This window comes from Mytilus galloprovincialis, chromosome 12 (genome assembly GCF_965363235.1).
Source record: "Mytilus galloprovincialis chromosome 12, xbMytGall1.hap1.1, whole genome shotgun sequence".
In the NCBI taxonomy this organism is placed as follows: Eukaryota; Metazoa; Mollusca; class Bivalvia; order Mytilida; family Mytilidae; genus Mytilus; species Mytilus galloprovincialis.
Genome location: NC_134849.1, coordinates 58,868,819 through 58,896,727, shown reverse-complemented (window position 1 = coordinate 58,896,727; position 27,909 = coordinate 58,868,819). Strand labels below are relative to the sequence as shown.

Genomic DNA, 27,909 nt, shown 5'->3' with positions numbered 1-27,909 from the left:
TATCAGAAATAGACCGAGATTGAAAATAGTCCAAAAGTTATATATAGAATTTATAAGAATCCACAAATAGTTAATTCCACTATCAGTCATCATCGTATAACAATTTTAAAAGGAACAATTTAACAGAAAACAAAAACATCTATCTACAAGCACATTCATTGATTTAAGTGTCTGACGTCAGAAAATTTTAAACGTCACATAAATTTGTCGTTCAATGTGCATACAAACAATTTTAAAATTTACATAGCCAATTTTAGCATATATAGGGTTAAAATATCAAAAGTATGTAAGAATAAATTTCAAAAATAGACCGAGATTGAAAATAGTCCAAAAGTTATATATAGAATTTATAAGAATCCACAAATAGTAAATTCCACTACGCGATTGAATGACTTTGACGTTTTAGTTCAACGTATTTTGTAATTCATAATAGAAATATATCATAATGACATAAACTAGAACAATATCATACTGACGGGATCTTTTAAAGTACAGAGTCACGTTATAAGAACCAAAGAAATACAAAAAGTCGCATATACAAAGCACGACACCGAAAATTGAAAGACAATACAAACACATTGACGAGATGTACAAGTACCGAGCCACGTCAAACGGATATCACATAAAACCATTCAACAGTAAAAGTAATATTAATATTAGAACAAAGACAAATGAAAGAACTATAAAACACGTTGTTAGGATGATAAACAACATCAGTACGAAAAATCTATACATCAAGACCATCGAGTATTATTTTTGAAGTTGATACGGAATATTTATCAAGAAGGTCCGATGAATTTTTTTTAGAAAAAGGACGAGACGTTCTTTAACATACCCCTGGCTCATTAACTTTCTACTCAGACACTGATGACGTTTTGCAAAGTGAAATTAAATAATCTGGCTTCTTTGATCCTCTTGTTTTTGACAAGTGTCTGGAGGAACTTCGATTCATAAGAAAATAAGAAGAGGTCGGCAAGAAGAGGGGCACAGTTTGTTCCCATAGGAATACAAACAATTTGTTGGAAAAGTCTACCTCCAAACTCAACGAATATGTTGTCGATAAGAAACTCCAGCATATAAGTGTGAAATTAAAAGGATATATAGATATTTCATAATGCTAAAAGTGCATAAATTGATAGTCGAACCCACGCCATTTATAATAAGTACATTTTGTAACTGTCTAACTTGTCTAATTTAAGTATAAACTACATCTTTTATTCATTTTGTGTCGATAAACATTGAAAAAAATTGTCACAATCGGAATACCCTTGTCACAAAACATTATCACCTATCCCGACCACACATCGGAAACACATGACAGTTCAGAAGTAAATAACACACGGAACACCGGAAATAACGAGCAGCGCAATACCTCGTAATAGTATCAACGAAGTATAATGGCTTTGCAAATTGTATTAACGCCTAGCAAATAGACTTTGACTGTCCTTAAGGGATAAATAAAGACCATCGCAGGTATAAAGCTAAAGCGATCGATAAGCTGATTGGTACAAGCAAATTTCTTAATTAAATCATTGAGAGTAACTTAATATAGAAAGATATTTTATTTACGTTACACAATTTACACATCGCTTAAATGGATTAGACCTCCTAGTTCTGTAGAGAAGACAGAAATAGAAGTTTTGCTGACTAAGGGTTTCGTAATTTGCATGTACAGGTTACGTGTCAATAAAAAGCATTATAATGCAACATTGTTTGTAACGTTCATTTTGATTGGATAATGGCCTCAATTCGCAATTGATATGCTATGAAAACGTACGCGAAAGCGCAGACGACGTATGAACCGTTACATGTCGATTAAGCATTGCTGTTAAAGTATGTTGTCACCGACTAAATTGAAGGCATGTCAATGAAAGGCAAGGTCGTTATGTGTTTAATTTGCAATTATTTTTGAAGCGTTGTAAGTAAACTGACAACGCCATGGCTAATAAAGAAAAAGACCAACAGACGAACAACTATAGTACACAACACATTACATAGAAACCTAATAACTGAGCAACACGAACCCCAACAAAACCTGGGAGTGATCTTAGGTGCATCGGTAGGACTAAGGATAAGCAGATCCTGTTTCACATGTGGCACCCGTCGTGTTGGTCATGTTTGTACAAACCAGGTAACAAAATACCAAAATTATGTGACAGCAATTTCTTATTCTGATTACATAGAATAATAAGAATAAGAATATTTATTATTCCAATCAAGGGCCCTTAATGGGCAGAATAACATGTACACATAAAACAATACATCATGATTTGTAACAGAAAAACATTTTTATATATGAAGACATGCAGCCATATGGATCTCAAAATGTTATAGATACCAAATCCCTTCTAAATGTCTTGTTTATGAGGTGATTAAGTTGTTGTTTGGTTACTGCTCCGATCCAATCCCTATATCCACCTCTCCCTTTGAAATGTCTCCATCTGCCTATGCGATCACAATATAAATTTAGACTTACTGAACTAACTCGTTATGTTCGCTCACTAAAATAAACCTTTGTTCGCTCACTAAAAAAACCTATCCATTGTGACTCGCAGCTGACATTTTATTATATCAGTATGCAGACAACTTGATAATCGGTACTAATCATTCTGGAAATATTTATAATACTTGTCGCTGGACATTTGGCGTCCATTCATCAACTTTCAATTCACGTGGAGAATGGGAAAACATTTTTGATTGCATCATGCCAGTTCACGCTACCATCGATGCTTACACTAATGGTTGTTATAATGTTACTGGAAACAGTTAGAAAGGTTAATTGTCAATAAACAGGGAATCAATTCAAACTCTATTTTAAGAACAATGATTGAAGTTTACATGGGAAACTAGCGTTATAGAAGATTGTTGATGGCTTCATATTGAAAACAAACAAGTATATCGATAAAAAAAAAGCTCATGATTAAAGACCTAATAACTATTGATATATGTGTGTGTTGTTTTCTTAGAAAAAATATGTGTTGAAAGGTGCGGCAAGAGTTTCGAAAATTCTTTTTTTTTCTTCTTTAATTGTGAGTCATGGTTATATTTGGTGTCTCGTTTTGTATATGAATAGGGTTAGAATGAACAGAAACAGTATAAATTAGATTTGTATCTTAGTGCTACAATATGCTCGAATATATCTTTTTTTATAAATTAGTCGAAAAATAATTATGCTTTTTCATCGTTTCGAACAAACTTTATTAATCACAAATAACAACCATAATTAATTCACTAATATATTCCATGCAGGGGCGGATCCAGACATTTTAAAAAGGGGGGTTCCCAACCCAGAGTAAAAGGGGGGTTCCAACTATATGCTCCCATTCAAATGCATTGATCGTCCAAAAATAGGAGGGTTTTTTCGACAGGTAACCTACTCTGTGGTTTGAAATTCTTGTACCAGGTCAATTAGTTGAGAGCAACTACAACCAAGCTAAAAATCAATGCAATGTGAGTGGGGTGGACTGATTTATGTTATCATTACACAGCAAAATCATCGCGAAGCAGTTATTTTTCTCCCAACAAGAAGAAGAAATCAATTCAAAATAATTTAAAAATTCTTCAGTGCTATTTTTTTGTAAGATGTACATATTTATCACTTAGTGTTATTTCTGTTGCAACTCTGAGATTGTTCTGTTCTAGTGTTTGTATCTTTGATTTAAGACTTTTTTCCTTTAATACGATTCTCAGTCGTAAAATACAAGACTTTTAGCATTAAAAATGCACAGTGACGTCATAATTTTCATCAAACATGCATAGTACGAATTCATATGACGCAATACAACATAAGATCTGACCGTGCGTACGTGTTCATATGAAAAATATCATTTATTCCAACTTGACAAACGAGCATTTGTATCTGTTGACTCAAGGTTCGCCTTGGTTAGATTTTTTTAACCCTTGTTCCATTAGAGCAACCCTGTTAAATAAATAGATAAATAATAAACAAATATGCGTGATGTTTTCTCGGTCCAAGATTGCGTGAATTCATGCAACCCGAACCTTGTTTGACAAATGATAAATTAAGCGTGATCAAGGGCTTCAGTGAATATGATTATTTGCTTTAAAAAAGAGTTATCGATCCACAATACGACAGCGATCGGAACTTGATGACGTCACAGCAATTGTTTGATACTGCTAAAACTCCCACATTCATGACAGAATTAGAACTAACTGTCTATTACAAAGTATTTTTGATAGCAGACTTCATTCATCATCGATGATTTTAGATTGAAAAATAGATTGTTTTTGAGTGGTTTTATAAGAAATTAGTAGTTCTAGTACGGTTATTAATCAGTTTAGTTTGGAGGAAGAAGCTAAAACTTTGAGTGTTTTTTTTTATAAGAAATTAATAGTACTAGAACGGTTATTAATCAGTTTAGTTTAGTGAGGAAGAGGCTACAATTTTACGATGAAAACAGAAGTTAAGAAGGTAGGACAATTTTTGATGGGAAATTAGGGAATAATTGTTTTCGTTACACTGGTTACTGGGTGAATGAACTCTGAAATATTCGTAACCAGTTTAATTATACGGAAGGGTCTTCATGGAGGCCAACAAGAACGATGAAAACAAAAAATAAGAACTTCCAGGTATAATTTTTATGTAGGGAAATTTATGAAAGTTTTTTTTTTTCTATGTTTGGTGTTATCTCCTTTTTTAAAAATGTAAATGCGATTCAAACTGAATGATCAACGATGCAAGTATGTCATTTGATTTTATATTTAAGATGGATTACAGTTATTTCACGCTGTCACCTCTTTGCTATTTAATTTAATTTCATTATGATCATGCTCATAGGTCAGCAATATTTAGTTTTGCGAAAACGAGGTGCATGTTCATTAAAAGTTATTTTGACATACATATGTTTTTGTTTCAAGTTTGAAATGGTGATTCTTCAGTGGCAGTTGTGTTAAAGTAAGACTAGTGTTTTTTTTTTTTTTTTTTTTTTTTTTTTTTTTTTTTTTTTTTTGCTTGGTTCCATCTTCGCTAGCCAAGGGTTACGATCAATTCCCCTCCTCTCCAAAAGAAGGGGAGTGGAACGTAACCCTTCGGCTTGGCAAACAAAGATTGCTTGGCCCATATGGGTGTACTTTGCAACAACAGTAACATGTAGTAGTTACTTTAGATATGAAAATGTTAAAACGCGAAGTTGACGCCAGTAGGTACTATTATTTTGAATGAGGCTAGTTTTATGACTGTATTTCAAATTATTTGTGATCAACAAATAACAATGTATAATCGTGTGTTGACAAACATATTTTCTTTTATATCATAATCAGTATAACTATAGTCCAATGTTACATATGTAAATATCGCACCTTTTGTCCGAATTTGTCTAATCACGGTAGACAATCCTTACAAATAGATTATTTCCCCTCATAACTCACAAGGTATGAAATACAAGTGCATATTTAGAGAGTACTAAACGGGGTCATTATATGACAAATTGTTCAATTATATTACAAATGAACCTACAAATTAAGGAAGCTATAGGTTTACTTTTTTTAAAATAAGGCCTTTTAAGTTATACAAAAAACAACCCATAAAACTCGTGCATTATCAATGCGATCGATAATTGGAACATACATGATAGTTTAGATTTTGTTATAAGTTGTAACATTCACATTTATACTATTTCGTCGATGATGTTTGAGGCCATAATATAATAATCCAAAATACAATAGTTGAATGAAAAGTTTATCAAACCAGAAAGGACTAAAACTAAAGCTAATTGAAACCCAGAAAAATATGTTATTTCACATCATCGAACATTGATAAAATAATAATTTTGATAATTCGTGTGAATCTGGTTTAAATGCAGTCAAACGCCTGTTAAATATGCAATGGAATTACAAAAATATGTAACAATTTATAGTATCGATATTAAGCAGAAGAACATGAGCTGTCTGGTGTGTTACGGTGTTACGGTGTTAAGGTGCAAATAATATATATTTAGATTCTAATTGAAGACGCTTTTAAAACGACTCAAATTGTCTGCGACGAAGTGTTTCTGTCTGATATATAATTGATATTCTTTGTTCCTATACCGGGTTTGGTTTAAATAACACTAAATTCATAGACAAATCTAGGACTGTATTCTGGGTAATGAACTAAAACCGTCATCCTTGCTCATCTTAGGCAAATTTGTATGACATTGTTAGTCTTCAAAAGATAATAATTAAACATGATTTCAGTTGGTAATATAAATATGTATGTAAAACCACCTACGTCACAATTCAAAAATTATTCATTTATTTATTATAAATACGCTTTTTTTGTTGGTCAGAGTAATGACAATTTATTTTTGTACTAAAATCTTCATACCCCTCCCCTTTTTTGAAGTACACTGACAACGATTAAAGATTATGTACAATATATATCCTGCCCTCTGTCTGGATTTAAAGATATTTAATACCTACGATGAAATGTTATTACAGCATATCATTGTGCAATGTATAGACAAGTATTTTTCTATGTGACATAAACTAAAACTAAAATTATGTCAGCACATAAATTAAGAGTTAAATCTTTCCTATTATGAGGGTTTAACCCATCTAATGTATGTAAAAAACACCATCATTACCTTGTCTGACACGGGTCTGACTCCCTCAGTTCTAAAGACTGCTAAATGAAGACTCCAATAAGTAAGTAAGTAAGTAAGTAAGTAATTTTTATTGGTTTAAAATCCAAAATTACAGGATTGATACCAAGACAATACAAATTTGTTATACACAAACATACAAACATATATATATCATACCAATTTCATAAACATTATATGAGGAGGTGGTACCACAAAGTTATTTAGTGCTTAATAAAGCATTTCTAGAAATGTACATGTCGCTTATAAATTTAACAATAATTCTAATTATATCAGTCTCAACACACGTATACAAAAATTTAAATCTTGCTTCATTAGTCATATTTAAAAAAGAGGGAACTATTTCACTAATTTTGGAAAACAGTTGGTCTCTAATTATATTTAGTTTTGTACATTTTAAAGTGAAATGAAATTCATCTTCTACTTCTAAGAGGCACAAAGGACAAATTCTTTCTTCTACAGGGGTTTTAGTGTGACGCCCTTGTTCAATTCTAAGAACACTATTACTAATACGAATTTTAGCAAAATGCCCTATTACTTTTCTGTCTATATTTAACAATAAATAGGTTTCCAATTTATAATTTTCTTTAAGCTGTCTATATGTTCTCAGCTTATTACCATGTACTGATATATTATCACAAAATATATTTTCTTTCCAATAATTAAGATATCTATCATTAAGTTTGGTATGAATTGCATATAATAAACGCTTTTTTGAAATAGTATCATGATTTTTCCAAACATGTGAAAAATTTAATGTAGCAAGTAACTGTTCAATCTTTTTAGCAAATCCATTGGTTAATTGCAGGTTGGAAAAATATACATCTTTTAGTAAACAATTGTTATCAGATTTGATCACATGCAACCAGAAGCCAATTGACAGTTTTAAAGCTTCTATAAAAACTGGATACATACCAAGTTCAGCTAGTACTGCTAAATTGACAGCTGATTTATTTACTCCAATTAAAGTTTTTGCAAATTTAATTTGGACTTTGATGGTAGCCAATGACCAATATTTTGACTCTAGATTTGTAATATCTTTTATCATATACAGAGACCAAACTTCACTACAGTAAAGAAGTATAGTTTAACACAAGCATCAAAAAGCTTTAAGTGAGGTAATACATTGATATCATCAGAAAATAACAGTTTTCTAATACAAAATATAGCTTTTGAGGCTTTTTTACAAAGAAGTCTCACTGCTTCTGTAAAACTACCAGATGGTTTAAACAGTATACCCAAATATTTATATTCTGTACAGTGTTCCAAAATATTGTCACTAAAAACAAACTTGTCTTTTGTAAGTTTTTTACCTGATTTGTTAAAAATCATAACTTTGGTTTTATCAAGATTTACTGTTAAATCCCAACTAGTGCAATATAAACTAAGCTTGTCAAGGCATTTTTGTAAGCCATTAGCCGATTCAGAAATAAGGACTAAATCATCAGCGTATAACAGACATGATATATCATTATCATTTAACTTGGGTGGTTCACATGTTGAGTCAAAAATAGATGGTAAATCATTAATATATAAAGAAAATAATGTAGGGCTTAAAATACACCCTTGTTTTACCCCAACTGAGGAATTAAAAAAATCAGTGATACCTTCCGAGATCTTTACCGAGTACAAAACCTCTTTATACATATCTTTCATTATACTAAAAAAGGGACCATCTATGTTGTAATAAGACAATTTGTAAAAGAGGGCATCTCTGTTAATAGTATCAAATGCCTTCCTGAAATCAATGAAACAGGCATATATCTTTTTTGATGATTTAAATGCTTTATCAATTATAGTTTTTAGAGTTAAAATATGATCACTTGTTCGACTTTCCTTTCTGAATCCAATTTGCTCACGACAAATAAGTTCATTTCCTTCAAGATACTTTTCTAATCTGTTATATAAAACTTTTAGAAAAAAATTTCCTAAACAACTTGAAAGGGCTATACCTCGGTAATTAGATGGATCATTAAAACACCCACCCTTGAAAATGGGCTTAATAAAATTTTTTCTCCATAAAGTTGGGTAGATACCAGACTTAAGAATAAGATTAAACAATTTTACATAAACATCAATATTCATATAACAAGATATTTGTAACATTTCATTTGCCAATATGACAAACAAGTTCAGGGATGGGGTTTAGAATGTGTTTGAGTTTATTGAATGCATCAAGATGTTGAAATAAGGGTACATAGTCCTTTAGATAAGAAAAAAGATTAGAACGCAAAGATATGTTAATGTCACAATTCAAAAAGAAATGAAATTCATTAATCATTTATTTACCATCGGGATTTTGGAAAACTGAGGCCTTGTTTCTTTTTCAATTTGTGTCTATTAAAAAACGCGAAATTTTTTCTTTTACTTCTATTTTGTAAAAAAAATGAGAATAGAAATTGAGAAATATGTCAAAGAGACAAAAACCCGACCAAAGAACAGACAAAAACCAAAGGCATGTCTCGTTCATAAGTGTTAATACTTTCAAACGGTAATAGCTGAACATTTGGCTGAAGATGACTTGTTTTCAGTAAATTGAGTCCCGAGTTCAATCCCCCCTCCCCCGAAATAGCCTCATCCCTGAGCTTAAGCTTCTTGAAATGCATAACCTTATATCATTAAGACACTAACTTCTTTCAATACAGTTTCAATCGAACTCTCTGAGTGAAGTTGTGTTTTATCTAGAGAATCAAAAACTATATAGGTGTGGCCTTCAGGAAGTGACGTGGTTTGTTAATCAGAACAGGCTGTCTCCGTATTTAGCGTCACACATTGACGTACGTTTAACAAGATGTTGTCAAAACAAGCAACCCTATAACACGATATGTCAAATTACCATGTGTAAAAATATGAAAACATTAATTGAAACATCATTCACTTGCAATTTGCATGAACAAGTTTTGACATCTGATTCGTAATCGTTTTCGATAGAGTTTGAATTAGCACATTATGTATTTAAGAGTAAGCTATTCATTAATTCTGCGTATTTGCGGGACGTCAGAGAGCAGTCAATATCGAAAACATGGAATCGTCCCGCAGCGACGATTCGGCCAATACTTGTGTTAGCATATATATATATCCATGTGCAAGTCGAATTGGATTTTTTATTTAGTTTACTCCACGAATATGTAACTTTTATTAACGTACAACCCCCTGTAACGCAAACGAAAGCTTTATTTCCATCAACCCCATATTCATTTCTGTATGTACATAACTTTCCTATTTCTATTCTTAATTTTAATGATACTCTCTATCGTCGATTTTAAGTTTAAATTTAAAAAAATAAATATCTTTTTATAAACGATTTCATTATATAGCTCTGTGCGTGTTCGAATGGTTTTACACTAGTTATATTTTGTGGGCCTTTATAACTTGCTGTTCGGTGTGAGCACATGATCCGTGTTGAACACTGCACCTTGACCTATAATGGTTTACTTTTACATATTGTAACTTGGAGGGAGAGTTATCTTATTGGCACTCATACCACATGTTCTTCAGTTGGGACCAATTTGATTCAAGTTGATTATATAGGGACTCAGTGAAGCATGACCGGAGCGGGCCCCCTCTTAGACAGTCAGTGGGCCCCCACTTATGAAAATTTCTGGATCCGCCACTGTTCTTACATCTCCTAAATAAAAACAGCAACTACATAATATGCATAATGTAACTATTGTTTAATACACATTATAAAATTTAAAATATCATAGGTTATTATTTAATGTACAAAATATAAATTAAAGATTTGTTAATATGCCTTGTCAGTTTTTACCATGAAACTTGACAGTGTCTTGTCAACCAACCTTGAAACATGGCAGTGTCTTGACAGTCAACCTTGACACATTACAATGCCTTGTCAGCAATAGAAACCTTTAACAGGAAAATGAGTTCCACGTTTACAGATTTGCATAAACCTTGTACATGTGACAGCAATGTGTAACAACAATTTGCACGCATAATTTTAATTGCGAAAAAATAATATGCCTTTTGTTACAAAATAGGCTGGTGTCATTCAAATATGTTATCATGTACCTTTTTAAACTCTGCAGATATTCATGCAAGAAAGCGTCTGGTGTATTGCGTAAGCTGTTAGTACATGTATGATTTGTTTCTTTATGGAGAAGATATAAATAAATTATAAAACTTGTGTGTCATTTGTTCCTTTTGATTTATGAACAAAATAAATAATTAAAACAATGTATGAATAAGTTATGACATTTTCGAATTTTATTTATGTCTCGCCTCAACGACGTCGAAAAGGCGAGACGAAGACGGTAAGCGTGCGTTTGTTTGTGATTAGGTCAGTTTAAGTGTGACCACTGGTGATATGTCAATGCTATTTGAGATATCAAATTGCATTTATATTGGTACATTTTATATCCATGAACAGTGGCTGATCCAGCCATTTTAAAATAGAGGGTTCCCAACCCAGGTTCAAGGGGAGGGAGTTCCAACCACATGTCCCCATTCAAATGCATTGATCGTAAAAAAGGGGGGTTTCCGGAACCCCCCCCCCCCCCCCCCCCAGGATCTGCCAATGCATGAAAGTAATTTGGTATGGGCAGTGTCTATTAACTTTGAAAATAAAGTTTATAGATATAGGAAAATGTGGTATGAGTGCAAATGAAACAACTCTCCATCCAAATAACAATTTATAAAAGTAAACCATTATAGGTCAAGGAACGGCCTTCAACACGGAGCCTTGGCTCAAACCGAACAGCAAGCTATAAAGGTCCTATAAATTACTATAGTGTTCAACCATTCAAACGGGAAAACCAACATTCTATAATCAATTTAAAAACGAGAAGTTTTAGTTTACATATGATTTCAGTTTAAAGGTAACCACTAGTGGTGGGTCACTGTTATTTGCAATTCAATTGGATTAGCAATGGCAGTCAGTTCGCATGTAGAAGTTTGGGATTAGGTTGGTTAAAGGGGAACCTCTAGTAGTGCATGTAGGTCAATAATATTAGCATTAAACGTCTTATTTCCAGGGAGATTCCTCTTGCCCCGCCCCCTCATTCTAGGATCAATTGACTATGAAACTGTTGAATAGTTTCAAGATAAGTTTTGTTTACGGGGAATCAATGATGGTAAAAATGTAAGTAAATGCTATATTTTGTATGCAATTCTATTATTATAATTGGTATTTCTAATTTCATTGGAGGCTGTACATGTTTGACACGGCAAACTTATATACAAAGGCGAAACATAACTGTGTCAACCGTTTATTGAAGAAACATGTATACACATGACTGAAACTGAACCTATTGGTTGAATGGTTATACTGTGTTTCCGCTTTTGTCATGATGGCATTTTCTCGAACTAGAATCAATTTAGGTTAAAAGTCATTAAGAAATCAACACATCAACACAAATTAACCATTATATAGAAATTATGGTTTTATTTTGCTACAATCAGTGGCGGATCCCAAAATGTTCATAAGCGTGGCCCATGGACTTGACTTCCTAAACATCAGCCATTGTTTTCCCACAAAAGGGAGGGAGTCGGGCGAGCCCTCCTGACAACCCTCTTAATCCGCCTCTGGTAGTATTGGTGTCTTATTGCCATGGTGTTGAACAAGCAGTCATAAAATGCACATGACCCTTAAGCTCCCCACCTTTCTAGACGATGTATCGTAAAAATAAAACGTTGTTAGAATTCACTCATCAGAGGAAGTAAGAATGAGTGAAATTTGCACGTGCGTTGTTTTTAAATGGATGTAAACCAGATTTACAAACGCACGAACCCTCATGTCCTTCATGTATCTAGACAAAGTGTCGTAAAATTAAAAGGCACACTTACAATTCTTCCTTCATTGGCGGTACGCAGGAGAGATATTTGTGTTTGAGAAGCGGTACGCAGGAGCGATATTTGTGGTGGTATGCAGGTGCGACGTTTATGTTTCAGACGCGGTTCTGTTCATAGATGATATTTTTGCGTTTCAGAGGCGGTACACAGGAGCGATATTTGCGTATATTCTTTTCGTCCATAACAAGGAGAACACTAGCTATGTAAATAATTGTTAACATCTTTGCCGAGACTTGTAAACAACATCACATGGCAATATGTTTACTACAAAGTTTTATCTACTTTATAATGTGTGCCGACTTGGTCAAAACAATTACATAAATGGAAAAAATGTCAATATCTTAGAGTGATAAGAGTAAAATTAACAAACATCTGATGAATTGGCTAAAATGGCATTGCTCGATAAGGTCATTTACAGGAAACTCCAAAGACTTACTACTATAGATTATTTTCACATTGTATTCCCTCTTTACGATTAAAACAAGTACATATGTTCTTTAAATAAGGTTACGTGTATGTAATATTTCTTTGTAATTTTAATTTTTATTAAAAATACGAATACCACTATAGTGCTATCAAAGAAGAGGCGGTTTAAGAGGGGCCCACTGGGGAAATTTGGTTGATTACTGGAGCAAGCCCCCTCTTATGAATTGAGTGGGCCCCTATGCAAATTTGTGGATCTGCCTTTGCAAAGGACCACAATTTTTAAAACTTTGTGACTTGCGAGTAGTTGTTCAAGTTTCCAATAAATATTTGTATCCTTCTTAGCTAGCTTCTACTTGATTTATTAATTATTTCTCTCTTTTTTTTGGGGGGGGGGGAGGGGGGGGGGGGCTTAGTTTAAGTCCTTTTTATTACCAAACATTTAAGATCTACATACAATTTAATGAATGCACCCCGACAGGATTAAATTCTGGATCTGCGCCTAATTTAGTTTGCTTTTGCAATAAAATATGAGTCAATCAATATGCAGTTAATAAATAATTAAGTGTGCACATTTATAAAATATAATTAATTTATGAGTTCCTTGCCTTTTAACTTTACTGGATATCACCTGGTGAACCTGATTCATCGAGTGCTTTATCAATCGGCATTAATTTGTTAATATTCATAAAATTCCCGTTTATATATCAAAGTAATCAAACATCTAGTCCAAAAAATTAAGTTTATAACTTAAGACCAAATATTTGGTAATGACCCATCTTCACTTGAATTTTAACTCTCCGTTGGTCGCGTGATGACGTCACTGATCATCATAACTTTGATGACAGATGTCTTACCTGAGAGATTGGTTAACCAGGCGGCGGATTACAACTTTTAATATGACCTTTAAATTTCTATTTTTACCTTTTAAATTTAAAATTTAAAACTTGTCAACATTTAAAAGTAAACCACCGAACTATCTAATCTACTTATCATAGTGATATTCTTGAGGATAAAAGAAAATTCGTGATTTTTCATAAATTTTAAGCAGAGCAGGTTTTAAAATGCATTCATCCGAAACTCAGAATACAAGAACCAAACTGGTAAGACTCATTTATGGCAGCAAATTATGATTTTGATTAAATTATTTTTTTCTAGCAATTTTTGCCTTAAATTAATGTTATAGATTTCTAAACAACGACAAATTGCAAAAACTTTTGTACAGATATATATATTCTACCCAAGGAATAGATTACCTTAGCTGTATTTGGCAATTTTTTTAATGAAATTTGGGTCCTAAAGTGCTTCGTACTTTATATGGCCTTTTTAACTATTTTTGTTTCGAACGTCACTGATGAGTCTTTTGTAGACGAAACGACCGTGTGGTGCAGATATAAAATTCAAATCCAGGTATCTGTGATGACTTTATAATAACCTTTATATACATTCACGTTTATATACATTCCAAAGTACGGAATGCAAACGTTAAAAACAAATCAGAAAACTTGTTTGTTACAAATATGCAGCAATGATTTAATTATTTTTAGTTTGCATGTTTTTGAAGTGTATTTAGTTATTAATCATATAAAGATGTCCTTGTCATGCCCACAAATAAACTTCAATATTCAAAGTATGACTATATTTAGTAGGAAATTGAGTTGTTGTTCTATTTTAAGTGACATCTGGAAGCATTATCGATTAATTTCTATTTTGAAAGTAATTTGGTTTCCGTAATATTATGTTATTCCGGATTACTTCATGTTTTCTACTTTTATGTCTATTTTAATATAAATGTGACCTTCAAATTAATTGCTGTATTTTAAAAGCCAGGGTTAAAAATTAAAGGTTACACAATTCCAATTGCTTGCTCGTATTTTGCAAATTTGTAATAGCGTTTTAATGCATATGCTCTGAGAGTTAATATAAAGGTAGCAAAACATGCGAGTTCAAAAACCATAATATGTAACATTATGCTCCTGTGACTAAAGGGGTCAGATTTGTTTATATATATATATATCGTCCTGAATATATATGACATATGATATTTGCCGCTGGACGTTAGACAGTCAAGAACCAATCAATCCTTTTATATATTTGTATATTTCTTATCTTTATTTAATTTATTTCATACCAAACACAACAGGATTCAGGACACTTGATTCAGGATAATCTAACTCTATATATATTCGAAGCGGTAAATGTTTATGAGAAATCGAATATGGGAAACCCCTCTCCCTTTCTTAAAAAGTTATTTGATTGCACCTACAAACATATAGTATATTCAGAAAAAACAGGCACCTGGATGAATTCTGAGTATTCTTATGCATATAAGTTATTTTTTAGAGGATGGGGTTAGATTGAACATTGATGACTTTTATGTATACAACTCTATTTCCAACAAATCCTCCGCCGATTAAGTTTTCATGTACCACGACTTCCATATAACACGATAGCTATGCTCTGAGAGTGGGATACTGGTACAACATTTTGATAATTGAGTCGGGCATATATTTGAAACTGCTTTATGGAGAGGGTGAGGTCATTGAGGAACTATGTATGTTTTGTCACAACAGATTTTATGGAGAGGGTGAGGTCATTGAGGAACTATGCACGTTTTGTCACAACAGATTTTATGGAGAGGGTGAGGTCATTGAGGAACTATGCACGTTTTGTCACAACAGATTTTATGGAGAGGGTGAGGTCATTGAGGAACTATGCACGTTTTGTCACAACAGATTTGCTTGGGGTGAGGTCATAGAGGAACTATGCACGTTTTGTCACAACAGTTTTGCTTGGGGTGAGGTCATTGAGGAACTATGCACGTTTTGTCACAACAGTTTTGCTTGGGGTGAGGTCATTGAGGAACTATGCACGTTTTGTCACAACAGTTTTGCTTGGGGTGAGGTCATTGAGGAACTATGCACGTTTTGTCACAACAGTTTTGCTTGGGGTGAGGTCATTGAGGAACTATGCACGTTTTGTCACAACAGTTTTGCTTGGGGTGAGGTCATTGAGGAACTATGTACGTTTTGTCACAACAGTTTTGCTTTGGGTGAGGTCATTGAGGAACTATGCACGTTTTGTCACAACAGTTTTGCTTGGGGTGAGGTCATTGAGGAACTATGCACGTTTTGTCACAACAGTTTTGCTTGATATTTTCTTTTTTATTTGCAGTCAACAAAGTGCAAGAAGCTCATTCGGTTGAGCCCGAAGTCTAAAAAGAAACCATCCCGGAACAAAGAACCGAACGGCATGGATGCCAGTGGCATTGACCACAAGGAAAACAATTGTAGACTTCCGAATGGCTTCACAGATAAAGAAACATACGGTAATATTTCCATAACTGTTACCACATAGAAATGGAATTTATTTGATATGTGGTTACAACTACATACTTGTGGAATTAATTTATGATAATTGCTCTTACATTTTGTACTGATGAAATAATGACATGATGTTTAATCAGTTTAGGGAAATAAAATACCTGTACATGCACGTACTAGGCCGCAAAACATCAATTTAAATTTAAAATTTAAAAAAAATATTTTATCGCTATTCTTTATCTTCAAGTGACGATTAGACATTAAAAGACCACGAGTTTCTGGGAATTTTTTTGTATAGCTTTCCATATAAAAATCTTTTATAAAAATGACAGATTTGAAAAACGAGTATAAAGTACAGAGGTTCGATCAAGTTCTATTTAAGGTAGTAAATATTCCTAATAAAGAGAAAATGCCAAAAGCGTATGCACAAACAACAAATGCATGACAACTTTAAGAGAAATCGTGACTTCAAATAAATTCAATAAAAAAAGGACGAGAATAATCGGTTTTGCGGCTAAAATCACTTATTTATATGACAGTTGCAAAAATCTTTGGAGGCTTCGTTTAAATATGACAAATCGTTACATCATATCTTATTGATCATGAGATATACCTATAGGTTAGTTATTCCATCCCCCCTCCCCTAATGAATCAAATTCTCATGAAAAGTGACTATTTTATTTATTACTGATTTATTTTACCGTTTATCTATTTCCCTGTTTTTTATGCGCAAAAGAAAATTGCAAAATCTCATCGAAGATACCAAGTATATAATTTTTTACGTTAGACTAGCGTTCCATTGACATTTGGCTCGGCAGTGACGCTCGAATTAAAACAACAAGCAGTCCAAACTAATAGAAAAATTGTGAGTTCAAAAACAAAAAAAAATCTTAAAAGCTGAAGCAATCTATAATTGGAGGTAGAAAAACCTTAGCGTTTCGACCAATTCAACAAATATTATAAACAGTAAAAATACAGAGCAACATAAAAAGTGTTGACTACTGCAAGCTAGTATTGTTAGAATACAGATTGAGCAAACACCAACCTATCAAAAGAAAAAAAGTTATGTCACAAACTGATATTGCTGTTTGGGATACCAGTGTTTTGGATTGCTGTCAACTGGTAGGAGCATAAACATGTGACATTTATTAGTGTTGGTCCCTCTAACCCCCTTTTGTCCGTCATCCTTTGAAACTTTTGCCATTTTGATAAATACATGGTAAACAATGAACTACTATAAAGATCTATTATTATTTGTTATACAAATTTAAATTTATATACATTTTTGTTAAAGTTTCTGATTACATGTTGGTGTCAAATTTCACATATGACGTTGATGGGATATGGAGGACTTATAGTCCTCATCTGATAATAGTACTTTACGCTTCTGAGTAAATAGATATAATGTAAGCAAAATATCCAGTTTGAAGAAATAATAATGATTGTAATTATATCGCATAAAAATTTGATGAAGATTAAATTTTATAACATTTGTCATGTTTCAACGAAACCGGTATCTTTTATAAAAGCAAGTGTATCGATTTATTGTACAGAACTCCCGAATCAGATCACTTGAACAAGTTTTACTGTATATCAGGTAAATCTAGATCTTGCTTCGTGTCCTTTATTCGAACCAAACTGGTTTTCTTTATTCGAACACAATTTGTTTTCTGTTGAACCGAAAAAAAAAAAAATAATAAACAATTTTGTGCATTTATGATCCTAAATTATTATACTATTCAGAGCTAATTTGCTATTTCTCCCTTGCTAATCAATAATAACTCGAAGTTTTTCACATTTTGTCATGCCTGTACGGGTTTTAATCATTGTTGAAGGTTGTTCAGTGCCACTATTTTTTTTTACGTACTCGTCCATTTTGGTCTCATCATTTAAATCCAAATAAGGAAAGGTACTTTAATGTATACTGTTGTTTTGAACTGAATTGTGGGTATTTTGTGTGTACTTTCTGTGTAAGCCAAGTGCTTATTACAAGAACTGATTACATAGATATCTTCCCCATTAATTCCCATTCTCAATTTTACAAGTCATTTAGATTGAACCAGTGGCAATTAGTTCATATATATTCAAGTTGATTAAAGAAGAAAAGCAAACACATTTGGTGTTACCTTGTTATTTTAAGCTTTTAATGTATGCTGTGTTTTGAACTAAATTGCGGGTATTGGATGTTTCCTTTCTATGTAAGCTTTATGCTTATTCCCAGAACTAATTAAATAGATTCCATTCTCATTCCCACTCTCAATTTTACAAGTCATTTGGATTGAACCATTCGCAATTAGTCCATATATTTTAGACGAGTAAGAAGAAAAGCGAACACATTTGGTATGACGTTGATTATTTTAAGCAACAACAGTCACCAGAATGTTTTATGATAGCCATAATAAGCAGCTAATCTCATTGTCATATGAAATACATCTGCTAATGATTAGTTTTGTATCCACCCACTTCTATGCCATATATTTTATATCATTTACGACAGGACGTATCTGTATGACAGCCTTGTTGTACTCACGTGTTGATGTTAGATGCATGCAAAAATGCATGCACTGCATTCATTCTTTTATCTTCTCTAAAAATACTTCCTTGCTCATTGCATAAGATTTTATCGCCATTCCTAAGATACTAACGCACGTATTAGTGACATAACACTGCACATATCACAGTATCATAATAATAAAGGGTTAATTCTATGCTTGTCATCAACCATTGTAATTTGGGGGGAACTAATTGGATGAAATAATCAGAAAAGTACATTTACCACTCAAGTTAAGAACACTATAATAAAGATAATAAATAATACTAAATTCGGAAGATATTTTTATATTTTTTAATTGCTCCACTTCTTATTTTACCGACGAACTTGTTGCAACTTAGTGTACGGTATACATGGGGTTTACTTATTATGTTGTAGTTTACTGGTTTTATCATTATTGAAGGCATAATGCATGATAACTTAAGGCTGTAGACAGTAAACAACTGTAAGAATTAGTTGTTTAAATCTTGTCCTTGTGTTTGTTTTCGTAATGTTGTGTCATTAAACTGTTTTGGTATTAACTTGAACTATCGCCATCTCCCAGCAAAACAGTTTAACCTTCTGAAAGCACCATAGCCCCAACTTCCAGCACAATGATTTTGTTTTAGAAAAAGTCAAATTTTACAATCTCATTATAGATTTTTACATGAAGAGTTGTAACGTGTGCTGTATCATGGATGATTTATTACCAGTGCTTGTGTTCTATCAATACCTGCTATAAATAATACATATCAAAGAGATGCACATGCATTACACGTGCGAAAGTGTTGATGACTCATCTGAAGTTTGGTTTATTTTGAGATACCTAACGATACAAAATCATAGCATGTGAACGTAACCTGTTTGTTAAATATAGATGATCTATTGGGAAATTTATAACAACAAAGAGATGCACGTGCAGGGAATGAAAATTGACAACTGGTTAAGGGCACGTGGTGGGGCGTCTGCTGTTATTTTATCAAACGATCCAGAGTGTTTAGGTATGGGTATCCATGGATTCGTCTCGAAACTAATTACTCTTCAAATGTTTTAATGATGCAGGACGTTTTATAAAAATATTTTTAAATTTGCATTCACCTCGCTGTGTATCATGCTTATTTTTACACATGTGCCCTCAAATTACAAAACTATGTTTCAAGACATTTGCATTCATCTCGCTCTATCTAACTATCTAATGATTTTTCTTATGCATGTTCCCTAAAATTACAATGTTTATTATTTGCCTAATTCAAAACTTGTACACTGAGCTGGTACATTTCTACCAATAATTTATAAAATGTTAGTGAGTAAGTGGTAGTATACATTGTTCTTTCTGTTAGCTTCATTTGTTAATGGTTATTGATCCGATTAAAAAAAATCAAATCAATCATACATCTTACATTGTCATTTATCAATGGTTATAGATACGATATATTTTTTACAATCATATATCGTACATGAAAGAAATTGTGTAAAAAGTTTCGGATAAGGATGACAAATTGAATAACCCCAAGATATCAAAGAATAGTTATCCATTATAGATAAACGGCTGTCTTGTTTAGTTTAAATGCAAAAAAAAAAAACGTTCATCACTTGAAAAAAGAGGCGAAAGATAACAAGTGGACCACAGTGCCAGGACAATCTGGAATAGAAACACTTCACAGTGCCAGGACAATCTGGAATAGAAACACTTGACAGTGCCAGGACAATCTGGAATAGAAACACTTGACAGTGCCAGGACAATCTGGAATAGAAACACTTGACAGTGCCAGGACAATCTGGAATAGAAACACTTGACAGTGCCAGGACAATCTGGAATAGAAACACTTGACAGTGACAGGACAATCTGGAATAGAAACACTTGACAGTGCCAGGACAATCTGGGATAGAAACACTTCACAGTGCCAGGACAATCTGGAATAGAAACACTTGACAGTGCCAGGACAATCTGGAATAGAAACACTTGACAGTGCCAGGACAATCTGGGATAGAAACACTTGACAGTGCCAGGACAATCTGGAATAGAAACACTTGACAGTGCCAGGACAATCTGGAATAGAAACACTTGACAGTGCCAGGACAATCTGGAATAGAAACACTTGACAGTGCCAGGACAATCTGGAATAGAAACACTTGACAGTGCCAGGACAATCTGGAATAGAAACACTTGACAGTGCCAGGACAATCTGGAATAGAAACACTTGACAGCCCAGGACAATCTGGAATAGAAACACTTGACAGCGCCAGGACAATCTGGAATAGCAACACTTGACAGTGCCAGGACAATCTGGAATAGAAACACTTGACAGTGCCAGGACAATCTGGAATAGACAGTGCCACAATTAAATTCATAACCTTTATACTAGTGACAACTTTTGGTCAATAAGAATTTCTACCTCCATTAAGGTGGTACCTAACACTACAAGGAGATAACTCTGTAAAATCAGCTAAACGTTTTAATTACGTTGTGTTATTAAGGGAATATTAAGCTTCTCAATGATCAAAATAAGTGTTTGTCAAACTGCTATATAACCAGTGTAATTTTTCTGATAAAACGGTTGGTTCAAAATTTTTGAATTTTTTATATTTTTGTAAAAGGGTCAAAGTAAATACTTTGTCAAAACTTTAAGAAAATTAAAGGAGCCAAATTAATTTTAGTTAAAGTGTTGGGTACCACCTTAAAGTCATTTATGGTACTTTTTTAAAAACATTTTTTCTGGTTCAAATCCCCCTACCTTCACCACCTAGTCGAAAATACAAGTTGAAAATAAATTGAGCATGCAGGTACTATCGAAGAACAGCCATCAATAGTTAATTTGCAATAATTCCAAAACATGAAGATACACACTAGGTTAAGAACCACAGTCTGAGTGAGGAGGTCACTGGGTTGGGACAGGCACCTAAACATATAAAAGGTTGCCTTAAAACATGTTGAAGGTTTAACCTAGGTTGATATTTTAAGATCTTATCCCTTCTTAAAGTATATATTTAAATATACTTCAAATATAAATATATATTTAACGTTAAAACCACAGTATATAGTAAGATATACATATTTCAACATCCAGCGGCAAATGTTACATGGATATTTACAGTAAAGAAAGACATGTTTTTCTAAAGGATTTGTTATACTAATAAGTACATTGTAAACATAGGAGTTCAAATAGGGAATCAAGATAATGAGTAAACACAGCGGTAGTGTCTGTGATTGTGTAAAGACCTAAAGTTAATAATTCAAGTTAATTTTATTTTCCAAAACTAATATACATTTGCATTTCAGATTTATTATCCTTGCATGTAAAAAAATGAGTAAATGAATATTTGTTATGTGTAACAATTCATTGCAACTTCAACTTGGGTATTTAACTTGAACCTTTTCCTGATTTGATTCGAGCGTCAATGACGAGTCTTTTGTTGAAGAAAAGTGCACGCCTGGCAATCATTATAAGACTTTTACATCTTTGATGAGTTTTTCTTTAATGGCTTTTAACTTAGAAAGAAGTATCGTGCCATGATGTCAGGAGATTTTCAATCAGTAAAAAGTTCAGAACCATTCAAGTTAAATGAATTCGCCTGATGCGAAACTATTTTTACAAAGACGCTCTTTGCGTTTTTGTCCAATGAAAATGACTTTGACTGTGTGCTTGCAGTGCATGCGTAGTCAGTTGTCAAATTTGCTATTTCTGCAAGGTGTTCATTTTGATTTTTAACGACTTTTATATTAACTACTGGCGAGAAATCCATTTAGTCTTCGCATTATCTTTTGCAAGCAGTGTTTCAAGTATGCAAGAAGATTTCAGAATTTAAAGTATTATTGTCAATTTGGCGTGATTAGACTTTGAAATTACAGTAACATTTGTATTGCTGTTTCTCCGCCAAGCACGCGGCATTAAGGAGTATGATCAAGTCTAGTCGCCTCACAGTCATTAAAATGTGTCTGCTTAGATATCACTAACATATTCTCGATCTGAATTTGATTTATATTGTTCGTTATATAAATGGCTATCCATCAGGCGACCGAGTTATGCACAAAAAGAGATGTTGAGCAGGGGCGGATCCAATCATTTTTAAAAGGGGGTTCAAATATATGTCCCCATTCATATGCATTGGTCGTCGAAGAAAGTGGATTCCAACTTCGCAACCCTTACCCACCCTACACACCACTGTTAGGTTAACGTCAAAGCGACAGCAGCCAAACGACAAAAACGACGAAAATAATAAGGGTCTATGAAGTCAAAATAAAGTCCAAGATCTTGTTCTTATAATGTAGCATTGTACATAAAGTTTCTATATTCACACAAGTGTGTCATGCAAGATACGGTACAGACAAATAGTGCAAAAACCGTATAATTCAGTCAAATATTGATTAACCGCCCCCCTTTGGATGTACGTGTATAACGAAGTCAACCAATATTAGGTCATACTTAATGATATCTATGCTTTTGCGTGACCAATCTTAGAAATATACGTCCAATCTCAGAAATATACATCTATGATTGCAACAAATTGATCATAAGCTAGATGTTAGCATAACTTCTGCTGAAATTTAGTAATACTCCCGAGTATTGATTCATTCACAGACAAATTCTAAGTAAAGTAGTATCGATCGAGTCCATACTGATTAGAGTTCATTAATTTTCTTACTTTGTTCTTTATTTTTTTACAGATATGAAGCAAGCGTTTGGTTTATTTGATAAGAATAACGATGGTAAAATCTCCAGTGATGAATTAGGCCGAGTGTTACGGACGTTAGGTCATAATTATTCCAATGATCAAGTTCAAGAAATGATCAGTAATGTAGATACAAATGGTAGGTATGGAACATTTTTAAATATGTGAAAGAAAATATTGTATGTATAGAATAGTTAAGGATGTTCGCATCTCTGTTTCAAAATAACTAGCTTTTTTAAAAGTAAAATCACAAAAATACTGACCTCCGAGGAAAATTCAAAACGGAAAGTCCCTTATCAAATGGCAAAACCAAAAGATAAAACATTTTAAATGAATGGATAACAACTGGCATGCTCCTGACTTGATACAGGCATTTTCTTATGTAGAAAATGGAAGATTAAAACTGCTTTTAAAAGACCGCTATAAATTATTGATATTATATGAAGGAATGAACTGAAACTCATAAGGGTCCGTGTGCTTGTTTTCGAAATATAAGCCATTGAATATTATATTTGGCGGAAATTATAGCTTTCTAGATTTTTTATACATTAAAAATTGACATCTTTTTTCTTTCAAAAACTACGAAAAAATAACAAGGATTTTATAAGATTTTCAAATGTGGCTTTTAAAACTATATGTAATCAAATTATGAAAAGAAAAGTAGAAGTTAGCGTGTAAAAGTTTTGATGGCACAACATCAATAAATCCACTGGATTCCGCATATCTGGCAAATTCGAAAAAAAAGGGACAGAACATCATAAAGACGTGAAAGAAAATATTGAAGAACTGCCTTAGACCGAAGTAAACAATTTATTATATCAAATACATTTGCTAAAGATAGTGTTGCATGGTATCGAAAAAGCTACTTTCCGAAGAATGCTCATTTGTTCAGTTCTTGTATATCAATCACCACGATCTCGTAAGAATATTTTATCAAATTTCTTGAAGAAGCTGTTTTAATTTGATAAGTAAGTTAAATATTAAGACAACACATCCAGTTTGTCCTCAAACTTGATGGCCAAGGTAAATTTAACTCCTAACTAAAAATGCTTAAGGCTGGTCAGTGCTTAAGTCATTTGCATAATTTATTAACACCAATTACTATAAACCGAAGGAAGCACATCAGCTATGAAAGTAAAATCACGGAACATCAGGAACACTGAACGACAACAAAAACCAAACACCAACATACATAGAAACAAACTTTTTTATATAACAACTGTCATATTTCTGACTTGGTACATTATAAAAAAAAACCGTTTAGTGAATTATAAATTGATATATTATTGATTGATTGATTGTTGGTTGGTTAAAGCCACATTGACGCAAAGTTTATATTATTTTCATTTTTAGCCATGGCGTTGTCAGTTTGTTTTAGATTTACGAGTTTGACTGTCCCTTTGGTATCTTTCGTCCCTCTTTTATATCATGGATGAAGCTTATTGAAATTGACATGATTATAAGATTAAAGCAGGATTAGTTCTTTAACCATCAGGCTATATATATATAGATCCTTCCTCAATCTGAAAGTATCATTTAAAAAAATCACAAATATACTGCGTTTAAACTGAATATCGCGATCAATGATATGCATAGCAGTCAAACATTGAAATAAAGGATCTGCAATCATCACCACCTAAACACAAATAAACTTTGCTTAAGTCTCTCTTGCAATTATTTTTTGGATGTGTCCACTTGTGCATTTACTTCTCAAATTTAGCTGCAGTTTACATTCAAAGCTCGCCTATATTTAAAATACAAAATGATAAATTAAATTGATTTTGTTATGGGAAAATATATTTGATAAGCACCCAAGCAAAGAGCATAACAGTTTATTCCTATTTTTATTCATTTTTTGGCAAGTGCTAAACCGATGTCTGGTCTACTGTTGAGAGAAAAATATATGAATTTTAAAACATATGGGAATTTATAATCATTGCTAAATTCCCTGGCAATGGCATTACAATTTCAGAAATTTGTGTGATGTATCTAAATATATTTGCTTGATAACTTTATGTTTAGAATAAGGGAATAACTTAATGCCAAGATATATGAAATGGGATAGAGGAGACTGATGTGGAGTGAACAACAATGTGGGAGAGAGGAGATGTGGAGTGAACAACAATGTGGAAGAGAGGAGATGTGAAATGAACAACAATGTGGAAGAGAGGAGATGTGGAGTAAACAACAATGTGCGAGAGGAGATGTAGAGTGAACACCAATGTGAGAGAGGAGATGTGGAGTGAACAACAATGTGAGAGAGGAGATGTGGAGTGAACAACAATGTGAGAGAGGAGATGTGGAGTGAACAACAATGAGATATAAACCCATATACACAAAAAGTAACAACAATTTATCACTGGGGTCAACGTTTAACGTCTAACTCTTTATATAAAGACTAATGTATAATTAATCGCCTAGAGTCCAGTTTATGAATGAATTAAAAAGACTAATGTATAAATCGCCTAGAGTCCAGTTTGTGTATGAATTAAAAAGACTAATGTATAAATCGCCTAGAGTCCAGTTTGTGTATGAATTAAAAAGACTAATGTATAAATCGCCTAGAGTCCAGTTTGTGTCATAGTTAAAAAGGCTAATGTAAAAATCGCCTAGAGTCCAGTTTATGAATGAATTAAAAAGACAATTTTGATGAATATTTTTAATCAATTTACCTAGTGCCCTAAAGCTAGCTTAGTTCGTTTTGAACTGAAAAGAGTAGGTTGAATATAAATGGTACGTATTACCATTACCAGTCCAAGCCATTCCATTTAATGTTCCACGTTTTAGGGTAACCCTCGTCTTATCGATGATTTCACAATAAACTAAGCGAAAAGATGTTGATTTGAAAGATTAAAGGAAGTATTTACCTATTTTATCTTGACAATCAGATGAACGACCTTGAGTTTTATATGAGCGAATGTTATTTATTTGTTTATAACTTTTATTTATTTATTCGCATATTTAAATGTTTACCCCATATGCTAATTTTAGACATCAAATTTGTATAGAAATTGAGTTATCTGTAATTTATACAAAATCTATCATCTTTGTCGCATTAGTTTAGAGTTGTAATGGACCAGAACGCACTTAAATCAAACTTCTGAATAGGATCGTCAATATATATATATATGTTTGACATGTACCAATAACCTTGAAATTATTGTTATATGTAAATGGTGACCCAATTCAAATTAAACAAAATACTTGCATATTTAAGTTTGATGAAGATTTGGCCTCTTCATTTATATATTTTTTACTGTTTCATCATTTTTTTTCACTTATTATTTGGGCGATTAAATCCATACCAATTTAATATATGTTTGCCTCTGACATGTACAATGTTTACATATGCTTGGTCGAAATAGTTAGACAAAAAATTGAAGGACAATTGAGATGATACCTTTGAGTTGTACACTTAAATTTATAATTGTTTGCTTAAAAAGTGTTCAGTGGCAACTATTTTATGAGTGTTTCAGAAGCAAACAAATTACCATTTCACATAATTAGTAAGTCCTGTATAGGGGTAGACCGGATTGAATAGATGTACCCTCCAACAGGCCACTTCGGACCCATCAAAGAGTTGTCCAGAATGAGCCGGTTTACATAACTGGTATATGATCGATATTTGCAATTCAAACAATTCTCAAATAAAAACGTTTTTCAACAAGCTAACGCTGATACAGTGGTAGAGTATTGTTGGTTTTATCTTAGTTCCGTGTAAGATATATATTATTTCCCAGCTCTATAGGACTAAAAGCAATATGTATTTCTTTACAAGTTCTCTTCCTATTTCAGAAAACGGGTATGTAGAATTTGATGAATTTATAACTATGATGAAGCGTTGGCAACATAATTTGTCATGTGACACCGAATGTGCGTCTGCTCCAGTAAAACCAGCAGACGATAAACATTATGAAGCATTCAAAGCTTTTGATATGGATGGCAATGGGTATATAGACAAACATGAACTTAAATACACAATGCGCAGACTCGGGGAAAATTTATCAGACGATGATATTAAAGCAATGTTTAAAGAGGCAGATTTAAATGGAGACGGACTTATAGATTTCAACGGTAGGTAAATGGCGTTTGGTTAGAGTGTAATTTAACAGTTTGAAAGTATGAATAATGAAACCCCAAGATGATATATCAAAGGGCTAAAACTGATGTCGCAACTCCTTTTTTGAAACGTTACACATACTGTGGATTCATTAATATTCGTCGGATACCAATTTTTGGGGGATTTCGTGGGTACATGGTAACCACGAATTAAAATATTCAACGAATTGCCATTTTTCTGAAGGAATGTAGGCAGACTTTGCCTCAACCGAAATTAAATATCCACGAATATTCAAGTTTTACTCAAACCACGAAAATTGGTACCCACGAAAATAAATGAATCCACAGAACACGAATTTTGCCCTTCCTTTAAGCCTAATTTAGCTCTCATGCTCTTGAACATTTTAATTTTATGGTTTTGACTCTCAAAACTTATGATTACTCTGGTCGTGATACAAACACATACAAAGGGAGGCAATCTAAGTTGTATTTA

The 27,909-nt window shown here is 32.9% G+C and overlaps 1 protein-coding gene across 8 annotated transcripts in view; it reads left to right on the top strand.

The window, feature by feature from the left end:
- The window catches only part of LOC143054394 (neo-calmodulin-like), a 121,095-nt gene that overhangs the window by 86,832 nt on the left and 6,354 nt on the right, over nt 1–27,909 (top strand). For 6 of the 8 annotated variants that reach the window (XM_076227402.1, XM_076227403.1, XM_076227408.1 and 3 more), the window contains exons 2-4: nt 16,008–16,161; nt 23,353–23,496; nt 27,153–27,431. In XM_076227402.1, coding sequence (XP_076083517.1) covers nt 16,008–16,161; nt 23,353–23,496; nt 27,153–27,431 — 577 coding nt within the window. Of the gene's footprint in view, nt 1–4,309; nt 4,433–13,783; nt 13,937–16,007; nt 16,162–23,352; nt 23,497–27,152; nt 27,432–27,909 lie in introns of those variants that run through there. The other 2 variants (XM_076227404.1, XM_076227401.1) reach the window with 2 other exon arrangements.